The sequence below is a fragment of the Streptopelia decaocto genome (genome assembly GCF_964273445.1).
Source record: "Streptopelia decaocto genome assembly, chromosome: 9".
NCBI lineage: Eukaryota > Metazoa > Chordata > Aves > Columbiformes > Columbidae > Streptopelia > Streptopelia decaocto.
In genome coordinates, this window is record NC_138664.1 from 10,276,771 (window position 1) to 10,288,450 (window position 11,680).

At 45.0% G+C, this 11,680-nt stretch overlaps 1 protein-coding gene across 1 annotated transcript in view; it reads right to left on the reverse strand.

Moving 5' to 3' along the window:
- The window catches only part of CHSY1 (chondroitin sulfate synthase 1), a gene marked incomplete at its 5' end in the record, with an annotated part of 73,141 nt that overhangs the window by 60,166 nt on the left and 1,295 nt on the right, over positions 1–11,680 (reverse strand). The window contains one exon of the mRNA XM_082060558.1: positions 3,230–3,725. Within this exon, the coding sequence (XP_081916684.1) occupies positions 3,230–3,725 (496 nt within the window). The remainder of the gene's footprint in view (positions 1–3,229; positions 3,726–11,680) is intronic.

Genomic DNA, 11,680 nt, shown 5'->3' on the forward strand with positions numbered 1-11,680 from the left:
TTTGTACTCTTCGAGAGAAAGGACTGTGCTCTGTATCGCTTCATGAACTGTCCAGCTCCCATCCATAAGCTTCAGAGATCGCACAGCTCCATTCTTTTCACAATTTTTTTTTCTTCTAGTTTGCTGCTCCACCCTATAGATGGCTGAGTTTTACAGCTATTTGTCAAATAGCAGTAACGGTCTTAGTTTTGTTTTTACAGCGATGATAATCCTTCCCATAAAGAACTTACATTTTAAGAGGCATGTCTCATCTATGACTCACTCGACCTGTGTCAAGTAAGGCAACGGCTACAAGCCTGGTCACAGGAGCCTGAAATCCACCACGGGCTGCAAACTGCTCCTGAAGCAGCAGCCTGGGTGTGCGAGACAAACCTCTGCAGAGCCCAGGCGGCTTCGGTTCTCCTCAAGCTTGCACATACTGCTGCCACTTCTTTTCTGGGGTGAGATGAAGCAGAAAGTCCAAAGAATTGTGGTGTCAATTCCTTTACTGTATTTGCTGAAAAGCTCCTGATGGCAGGAAGAGCATGAACAAATCTTTGCAGGGCTTGAAACGGGCAATAACCGGTGCCCACCAATAAAGTGGTCTAAGAGGCACCGCAGAGAGTAGCGAAGTGACAGAAACACAGGAAGAGGGAGGAAAAAAAGGGTTTTGAGACAGACTGCTGTGAGCAGAAGAAAAACAGAGCCAGGCCTGGAGACAGATTTGGGCACACCACCAGAGGCAGAGAAGATGAGCAGCACAGTAAAGACATTGTGGGATCCTAAAATCAGAGAAAGGGAGCAGTGACAGTCATGGAGATGAGTAAAATGACTCTGGGCATAGAGCCCATCACAAGAACAGCGCAGGAAAAAAAACACTCACGCTGAGGTCCAGCAGGGCTTTCTGTGTCTGAGGCACTAAAAAAGAAAACAAAACAGCTGCGGTGACTGCAAAGACCTGAGCTCCGTGTTTGTGCTGCCACTTGAGAATCTGCAGAATAGGAAGTGCAGGAAGCGAAGGAAAAGTGCGAGGTTTGGGTTTTCTGAGGCCAATGCTGGTTTGTTTGCTGAGCCTCGTGCTGTCGCTGCTTCCCTTTTGACAGGAATTCTGAAGAACGTGGTGGATGAGCAGGCACAGATAAAGTTTTTGCTCCGTCAGAAGTTCACTGAAATACACTTTTCAATTCACTTACAGTGGCCTGTTGTTTGATGTTCATGAACGTGCAAGACATGGAAAATGTCGCTTTTACACCAAGCTTTCCTAGCACAGCTGTTACAACAGCTGTGTTATTTCATACAGCTATTGCTTTATCTTAAATAAAATACCAGGCACATTTAATCTAGTTTTCTGGGCAATGAGAGGACCAGATCAAAAAAAAAAAAGGAAAAGATGACAGGTTTTTTAATTGAAAAGCCTCAACTAAATGAGAGGGGACATATTCCTTGCAGAAGCAGCGCACTTTCATCACTGAAACTCTCCCCTCTCTCCAAAGCAGCTGAGCCTTAGCATCTCTCACTCACAGGTTAATAAGTAATATCTTTCAGTTTATACACTTCACACAAACCAATTTTAAGTAATTCATGGCATTTGGGAGAATCCAGCACTACAGATCATTTAACACAAGCTGATCAAACAAAACTGATTTTGAGAAAGGCCAAATCTCATTCTGTCAGATAGCATTCCTAAGTCCAGTTGTATGCTGTCGTCAGCTATTTCAAGCCAAAATTTGATCATATTGAATTTAGGAAGTCTTTGCCAGTTTCAGGAGGACTGCTGATCTTCAGTAAGTTATCAAATGCCACACGGAACATGCGTTCACAGGATAAGTTATTTCACCTCAGAGAAAAAAATTATGCTGCTAAAAACTGTGGAAAAAGTTACTGACTCTTACAAAGGGCTAACCACAATGCTGGCAGTACATAAACTAGTTCCAGGTCTGTACACAGGGAACACGGAAAGCTGCTGTTAGGCCAGAAAGTCTTTATGCACAAAAGATATGAATTAATTACTGCACCTGGAAACCTCCCTCCCCTTCCTCAGAGGCTTCACCAGCACTGAACTGTGAACTGAAACAAAGCAACAGCTTTTGGGGGCAGAAATTCAGTGCCAAACGTTTAACACATCTTTGCCAGTGAAAGAGCGGATATCTGTCATTATCTGTAACCACGGCTCTTCTCTCACACACGCAGAATTTCCCCCTTTACCACATCTCATAAAAGGACAAAGCGATAGTCGCGTACAAGTCATAAATCTTTGTGTAAAAAGACACACTGTTCGCCTTCTCTTCTGCTCTCAACTTCTCCCTCATTTCAAGGACAAACCCACCAGCGTTTTCCCTGGCACGGGAGGAGGAACTGCAGCTCCAGCCTAGCAGGTGTTTTCAATCAGACAGTCTGGAAACACCCAGGACTTGCTTCAAAGCACCCAGTGCACCCGAGCAGAAGCCCCTTCACCCCTGGGAGGAGTCACCAGCCCCCAGCAGGAACAGCAGCAGGAAACTCTGCCACAGACAGGCTGGGGACGCTCATTTTTTTTTCCCCCAAGATGCCAAATTTCACAGCCACACCAGTGTGGGCAGACCCCGAGTTTCCGTGTAAGAGCGGTGGCTTTTCTCTGCTGACGTCAAGGACCTGCTGAGCAGGCGTCTGCAGGATGGACCTGGGCTGTGGGCAGGCCGGGAGGCAGCTCAGCACGCAGGGTGACAGTGCCAGCCACCATGAGATATCTCTGGCATGGCTGTAGGTTGGGGAAAAAACTGTCACTGTCAGGGCAAACATCTGTCAGCTTTGCGCATTTCAACTGCAGTAAGTCACACAGGAATTGTATCATCTATTTTCCACACCGACACCATGACATACCCAGCTAAAGAAGATAAAAGAGGCTTGGACAGTCAAGACTGCAGGGACCCATGGCCATTTTGATTTAAGGTTATTCCTTTCCTGTCTAAATAAAAATATCTCTTACGAATGATGAATGTTCCTCCCCTCGCCCCAATGTGCCTCATGTCAGGGTCCATTTCTCTTCTTACGGTTGCACTTCTGTATTTGTGTAGGTCTATCCCAGGGTGACGGTTACAGCAATCAAAGAATGTAGAAATGGTACAGCTGGATGGTCGAGTTGCGCAGGGAGTTGAGCTCTGGAGGAACCGCTGCACAGACACACGACAGCAACCCCCTGCTGCCAGCCTCTCCCACCCTCTCCTGATGTCCCCTAAAACACACATCTTATCCTCCATGCCCCCAGCCTTACCTCATAGGACCATACACACTGCACTCCCGCAAACCTCCGTACGCATCTTCCCACTTCCACGTCCTCGTGGGTGGTGTACATCTCTCGCAGGCACTCGCCAATGTGGGGCACCATTCTCCGCAGGACTTCCCGGCTCATGATCACTCCTGGTCCGCCCATGCAGAAGTTCTCACCCGGTTCTAGTGCCAGCTTTCCCATCTCCTCCGTGGTGCCGAGGCCAGTCTGCCCGAGAAAGAGGGGCTCGCTGCTGTTCAAACTCCTGAGGAAGTTCTCTAGCTTGTCCCCTTTGATGTAAACGTCATCATCAGCTCTCATAAACCATTCATATTTGTCCAAGTAGTGGTCATGCATGTATTTGAGCATCATGAAAGATTTCTTCTGGGGTGGGTAGGAGTCATCTACACCTGGAAGCGGCACGATGGGGATGGGAATAGAGGTGTCTGAACCCTCGCTGGAGAAGAATTCAACCTTGCCAGGAATGCTTTTGGACCATGTTCTAGATAGAAAAAGACAATAAGGACTAATTAAGTATGCAAACCAAGGCAGGGAGGGTGCTACCAGAGACCACCCAAAGGAACTACACCTAATCTGCTTCACAAATTTTCTCTTTATATGCCTTGAAGGATTTTTTTTTTCCATGCAACTAAGAAATGCAGATAGCACACAGAGCAAATGGCAAAAAATTCTGACATGACAAGCAGCTGAATATCATTTTTGCAGCTCTGACAGAAAAATAATTCAATAGTAGTAGTTCACTAGTGGCAGGCAGGCTTTCTTAAGCACATTTAGTATTGGTGTAACAGCTATGGGTCACGAGATACAGAGAGAAACCAAAGGGAGCCAAGATGGGCAAACAATTCACATACAACTGGATTTAATGATTCCAAAGCTTCCGTGCAAGTAATTCAGCATCATATCCATCTCCCAACTTCCCCAAATCTCAAATGTGCATTCAGAAGTACTGACTTCCAAAGAGTAAATAGATGCAAATTTCACAAGAACTTGTGAGGAATCAAGTACCCTGTGAGAAACCAACCAAACAGCAACTTCTACAGATGCTACATGGAGAAGCAGGTAGGGCTTCGACAGAAATAAAACACTCCAACCTGTTTGCAACAGCCAGAGAAGCGCAGAGCAAGCAAGCGACACCAACCTCAAACAGGTCTGCTCACTCCAGCAGAGGACTAGTAGAAAAGTAACCCCAAGAGGTGCATCCAAAACACGTAATCTCAACGGATGACCTGCTGCTACCAGCACCGGCACCTCCAGCAGCTTTCCATATACTTCAGATTTGAGTCGAAAGGAACATCACAAAAGAGGAGCCTTTTCTGTGAGATGGCACACAGCAACAACATCTGCTCCACACCCTCCCTGCTCCTCTCTGCCAAATCCAACCCGTCTGTGTGGGCAAACTGGGTCACTTGTGTCGCAGGAAGGATGGTTCCCTCAAGGCAGACTGCAGAACACTTCACTGCCTCCAGGGAGGATCTGCAATCATCTGACTGTTACAGCCTCGCCATAAAAATCATGAATTTTAAGCTTGCAGTACCATTTTCTCAAATTCTACCTGGGAAAAAGCAGATTTCACGTCTCCACAGAAATTCACAGAAAACTATTTTTATTAGTAAACCAGCAGATTTTGCCCCTTCTTCTATAGGAGGAGAATATTTTCTAATTATGTTTGACAATTGTGCTCCAAATATAACTTCTATTCAAAGCTGAATGTGAGAACACTCTTAAGGCAAAGGACACAGTATTCCCTCAATGCATCACTGTCACTTTGACCAGATGCCTCTCAACACAGGTCTCTTGCCAAAAGCAGAGCAGATTTTGGGCAGTACAGACCATCTGAAATTTGATATCTCCAGAATTAGCTACCATACAAAGTCTGAAATGTACAAATATTTCAGGAGAAATATTCCTTAAATCTCACCGGGAAAAGTAAAGGTATTTAATTAGTACTAACTAAACATCAACTTCGACACCTCAACAGTTACACCCTAGTTCAGCTTTGTGTAATGAATATCACCCAATTACTTTAAAAGCTTTGTCTTCTGGATTTCTTACCGCTATGGGTAGTGTTTCATAGCAAAGGTTTATATCCCAGCTTCCCACAAGAGCACAGAGTGAAGCCAGTGGAAACATTCCTGTTGACTTCATGACAGAGGTGATGAGGACTCTAATCATCAGCGATGCAATTAATGCACCATACTACTGGTTAGAAAGTCACACCCTGTTAAAGCATTGAAAACTGCCCATTTTAAAATAAGACATGCTCATATCTTGAACTTTCGCTATTAAGGAAGTCCCTCTGTTTATTTGACACCCACACTCCACATACAAATCATCTGGTCTTTTCATTCAAGACGACACTGTAAATTGCTCTTCCCATATCAACTCCCAATCTAAGGTTAAAAGACTTATTTATTACTTACTACATTCTAATTTTAATCTCATAAAGAGAAAAGTCAGAAGAAGCTACTGAGAAATGCAGCTCATCTCATCCACTGTGACCAGTTCCCAACGCAGCTTTAGGTGGACCCAGGACACTTTCCAGACAATCACCAGGTGAAGTTATAATCTAAAGTGTCATGGAAATTTCTGCTTACTGAATTTTTATTCAAAAGCAAACAATGAAGTTTCAAACTTGCTCTCTATATCCTGAAAAATCTGCCTTTGCGATGTTTACAAACTGTGGACAATGCATGAGGTCTTCTATCACTCCAAGCTTTAGCTCTTTTCCGGACTCTCAAGGAGCAGTCTCTGCCCCTTCTGTTGGTTCCCAGTTTAAATTTGCTCCTTGCTCTCCAACCAGGCTTCCTCACCTCAGGATCTCTTTAAGTATTGTTAGAGAAGCATTCCCGTTCAATAAAGAGGGAACAAAACGTGTACATCCATAAACCCTGTCTTGTTTGATTCCCAGTCCTTGTATCGTGCTAAACCCCTCAGCTCAAGGCCAGTTTGACCCCATTTTATTACGGATCTGGGCCATATTTAAGTTTCATACTAAACCAGAGATATATCCCTGCATATGTGGGGGTCACAACACGCAAAGACTGTGCCCTAACAATAACCACACCCCAAGGATCAACATGCAACTTGGGTCGCACCACAACGTTACTTCAGCCTTGGGATCCCATGCTGACTGTGCCCCAGCTCAGCTTGACTAAGCTGTTGCTCATTTCCTGTGACAACACAATTTCTAGGATGACACGACTCGCGGTGTCGTGACTGTGGTTTTGATCATTTGTTTGAACTCAGACAGACAAAATACATTCCCACATCGAAAAAATTGCCTAAGTGTCTGTGTCAACGCAAGTGCTGCTCAGCAGAGGCTGAAACAATGGGAGTCACCATGTGCTGCTCCTTATGTCTAAGCCACAGCTCGCTGCTCCACACAGCCCCTTTTTGGGGAGAAAATACAGAACAGTTTGCTCAGGAAACATGTTGCACCCAACCCAAGCAGCCAAACCACAGATTGTAAGATGAACTGTAAGTACATTTTTCTGACCCCAGCTATCAGCAGAACTAAGGACTGGTAAATGCAGGGATTAATTCTGATCAAAGCTACTATTAGGGTTTTTTTATCTGACATGGCAAAGAATCAGACCTGGCTCAATCACTAGTGATCCTGCAGATCAGTGTGTTAACAGCTACGTTTCTTGCCCATCCTCCCACGTTCAGCCTAGTTAAGCATGTCTGCTCTCAGGTTATGGGCAGCAACTTGACCCCTTTGGCTCCTCCAGTACAGAGCTCCGGTCTCAACACCTTCCTCCTCCTGTGGTCCCACCAGCACCCACTCCCATGAGTGGACATTGCCTTCCTCCTCAAGGCTTCTCTAATAGTTAAAGACTTGCAGATTTTATCTGCAAAGTAATCATATGTTGGATAGTAACAAATATTTTTAGCGAAACCTGACACCTTCCTTCCCCCCACAGGGACTCCCCATCACCCTTAGTTGTTTAAAGGAAATGTGGTCACGGCGTTTCTGCCACCAGGCTCCTGCACCTGTACTTGCAGAGACCACCTCCTGCGCGGTCATTGCTGGTAGCCTTACCCAGCGTAAGGCCGTCTCAACTCTGTCCAGAGAGAAATATCAGGTTCTGAATACAACTGATACAGGTACTGAACCGGTCATTTAAAAAACACAGCAACCAAACTGCTCTGACAGATCCCAACCTTATCTCTTCTGTGTAATCTGAATCTACTCAGTTAAACAGGAGGATGTGCATGAATCAGGATGGTAAGGCTCTCCGTTACCTTCCCCTTGAGCAGTGCTGAAAGCGAGTACGAGGGTGTGCGACCTGGTTTCTCTCAGCACACAGGGCACGTAGCTCCAACAAACTAGAAGCTACCCTTGACAAGGGAACAAAAGTGCAATTTAAACAAACACATACATAGAAAAATTAGGTAACACTTTCTCAGAATAAACCTTTTAGTTAGGATTGCTCCGATATTGGTGGCTAACAAGTCAATTTTAACATCTCTTAACTGGTTTTGTGCATAGGGTATCCTATGTGTACCCTCACCTGAGCAAGTCACAAGCAAACTGGGTGCAAAGATTTTATCATGGCTGGTACAGCTTTTTATGCAATACAGAAGACTCTGCGCACAAAAAGAGTGCTAAAAAAGCCCAGTATTAGCTAAAAAGTGACAACTACTATAGTTACCAAATGTTGTCATAAGTGAGTTCTTCATTTAAAAAGAAGTTTAAAAAGCATAGCTTGCAGCAAGAGAAGCACAGATCTGGAATGTTTTATCTTCAGTTCCCAGTGTTTATTATTTATTTGTATTACCTTGCTTTGCTATCAGCTCTGCAGACTCAGCAGAAGCACAGTCAGCAGTGTTATGCAGACAGTGCTCCCTTTGTAGAGACCCAAATTGGAGATGATTACAAAAAAATTATTTGTTTTTTGTGTGCAGCTTGGGAACCTCCTTTAGTGGAGATGAGCAAAACCTTTTACGTTTTTGAGAAATAGTCATCTGGTATAATTACACTGAAGAAAATAATAATTTGTGAAGAACTCAACAAGGTAACAGACCTAAAAGACTGATTTCTTGAATACATGGCTCAGCTAAATTTGATGTTGAATTAGGGTTAGTTTTGCGTAAGCATTTTTCAAGGTCCCGTCTTTCCAGCAACGGTTGCTATAGGGGAAGCAATGAACCACAGCTTGGCCAGCAGATCTGAGCACGGGAACCAGCACGCTGCTCCCGCACATGGTGCTGCAGATGACCAGCATGAGAGGTCAGAAAAACATGCTGCTTTTTTAAAATTTCCAGATAGGTTTAAAAGAGCTTGTCAGTTCAGATCTGCATTACAGAATTCAGATTCTGAGGGAGAGCTGCTTTAAAATTTTTGCTGGACAGTGTGGTATCTAGCTTTAATGGAGAACCCAAGCAGTTTCCACAGCTCTTTAGAGTCCTTTGGATTAAACTCCTCCAACTTAAAGTGATGCCAGTTTTCTGTCCATGGTTATCCATCTACCTTCCTTGTGGAAACAGAGACAGAAATGGATCCGTCATCCACAGGCACACCGATACTCTGTGGTTCAGATTGAAATCAAGGCCCAAGCGTCCCAGAGGTTCGGGTGATATTATTATTTTGGGGTATGTAGGTGACTTAGTGCCTCCTTATCCCCCATGCACCAATGCCAGTTGCTCTCACTGCATGTGTTTTATATTGTTCCATAAACATTCTTGCAAATTTTAGGTAACTGCTTACTGCTAGGAATGCTAAAGTATGTCATACTTCTGCTAAAGGATGTAAGAGCAGGACACACCCGAGTTTTCACTATTGCAATACTGTGGTATGATCGATATGTTGGGCAAAATGTGTATTGCACTGTCACAATGTCTAAAGTCACTTCACACAACCTCCTCCCAAGATTTAAGTGTGCACAGTCCACAATCTATCACATTATCTCATTAGCAACCAGAAAGGACTAAATCTGAATAGCACCCAGTCACCCGAACCAAGGCTCCAAATTTAAAAGCAGCACAAAAATGTGTTTTGTATTACACTTCTGCAGCAGCTAGAGCGGGCTTAGACAGATAATACAAACTCCTCTAGACCCCAAATCCTTCTGGCTGCCTTTCACTTAAGCTTTTCCAAGCACTCAGGTATTTAGATTCCAGTACAGTCTGTTTCCTATAAGCCACCACGTTTGAAACGAAGCCTCCCGAAGGGCATTGCTCTGCTGTGGGAGCAGGACAGCGCAGCAGGAGCCCCAGCATCGCTGCCCAGTACTGCCAAACGGCATCTCTCACCATCCTTGTGCGTGTGGCCTCGTGGCACTTCAAAGTGCCGTGGGGACTGTCCCAAACTGAGAAGTATCATGACTGTGTTCCTGCAGATATTGCCAAAGGCCAGCCTCTGACATCTCACCATAAACTGCATTCACACTCGTCTCTCGCCACGTTTCCCAGGAAATCTAGTTGCTATGCAAAAAAAAAAAAAAAGGGGGGGGAGGCAGTTAACTGCCTGATATTTCTGTTCCTGAGACAGCAGACAAATCTTCTGGGAGATTGCTTATTCCCATCTTCTCCTTCCTGCAGCTCTTTTAGAACAACTCCCCGCAACTGCAAAACCATTAGCACATATTGCTGCACTTTCCCTGAACCCCAGCACTACCTTAACTCCTTCCTGCACGGCTCTTTTCCTGACTCTTCTCCTTTGATGTGACACCGAAGTTTCTGCTGCTGCACTTCACCGGCCTCCTGGAAGGGAAGCTCTGCTAACCTGGCTGTCAGATGCAATAACCACTGAAGCTACAAATCTGCCTTCCGAAAACCTGTGGATCTAAAGCTTATTCTCTGCCTCGCAGACTACAAAAGCATGACTGTTTCAAAGAGCCGGCGTCTCCTGAAAATCCAGCAGGCCCGTTTTGCCTTGCAGTGGTCATTTCACTCATGATTGATGTTCAGGAAGTGGATTGCTTCCCCTCTTGTTAGACCCTATCTGGATTCACAGCAGCAAGGATCAGCAAATGCTTTCCGCTTCAGTCCCTTTTAGATGTGTCTGTAAATGGCCTTTGAGCCACAGCAATTTGGAGGTATTCAGCCTCTGAATCCCTAATTCCGCTCAGCGCTCCAGCTAGCGCGGTATCAAGGCTCTGCACACGCTGCCACCCCGGGAATGCCTTGCTAGCAGCTTCCCATTTCGCTTGCTGTGCCAGCGATTCAGCTCACCAGGATGCTTTGTCAATGTAGTAATCCCAGCAATTGTCTGCTTGAGTACTTCATGGCAATCAAAAGCCATTTAAGATTTCAGGTTTGTCTTCCTCTTCCCCCCTCCCCACCTTCCCCCAAAGATGTCTTCCTGTCACTAGGACATTAGCTCGATTCTTTTACCAACAGAGGGGAGAAAAACGCATCTAGCCCTACCGCAATGTTAAGAGGTCTCTTTATTCGTCCCTTCTGAGAGCCGACATCATCTCTAGAGGTTAAACCAAAAGAGCAATGCAGTAAAAAGCAACACTCAGATCTCCTTCTGAGGGCCGATTCCATTAGCCGGATTTGTTAAGTTGCATCTTTAGCCATTTTTTTGTGTGAGCTGATGTTGCAGATATGGTTCTGTAAAGCCAGCTCTCCCACAGCACAGGACTGTTCAGCAAGCATGGGCAAAGCCAGGGACAAGAATCCTTAAGGCTCCACAACTAACACTTATCTCTGGACAATATCGTGATAAATTTCCCTTTCTTGAATTCTTGACATAAAACCTGGTGGATGCCAGACAAACTATCCTGCCATAAAACCTGTTATGTGATGTCCCAACACGACTCCAGCCTTTCTGTATGTTAATATAAATTACACGGCTCATGAGGTTTGCAATCCAAAATGCTTCAAACCACACAGCGAAGAATACACAACCCTGAAGAAACAGATTCTTTCACCTATTTCAAAGCACCAATCACACACCCTCTGTAACTTAATTACACGTCTACTGCTGAAAGAAGGAATTAAGTTTCCATTAAAACCCTCGCTGGTGGATAATATGTCCAAATTAAGCAATTTTACTGCATTTGATGCTCGTATAAAGAGAACTACCATTTCCCAAAACTGGGGCTGGGCAGGGGAGGAGGAGATGGTCCATCATATGTGGTTTTGCCATCTTATTCTTACTGGCCAATAGGGTCAAGTACTTTTCAACCTGGGCAGGCAGGAGATGGAGAAGGGTTTGTTCTAGCGCAAGACTAAAAGGGATGTTGTATTAGAGAAAGATCCGCCCCAGAGCTCCTGGCTGCTCCTCCGATGGCACTAACTGTGCAGTGCTCAATCAGAGCTGGGGTATACCCAAGTTGACATTTTAGCTCTTAACTCTTTTGGATTTCCCAAGCAGGCTTCCCACGCAGCCTCCCAGCACTGCCTGCTGGTGCAAATGCCAGAGCAATAAGCATATTTCAGCAGCGAGTTTCTTCAAAGCCACAGGCGAGATGATTATTCTGATAG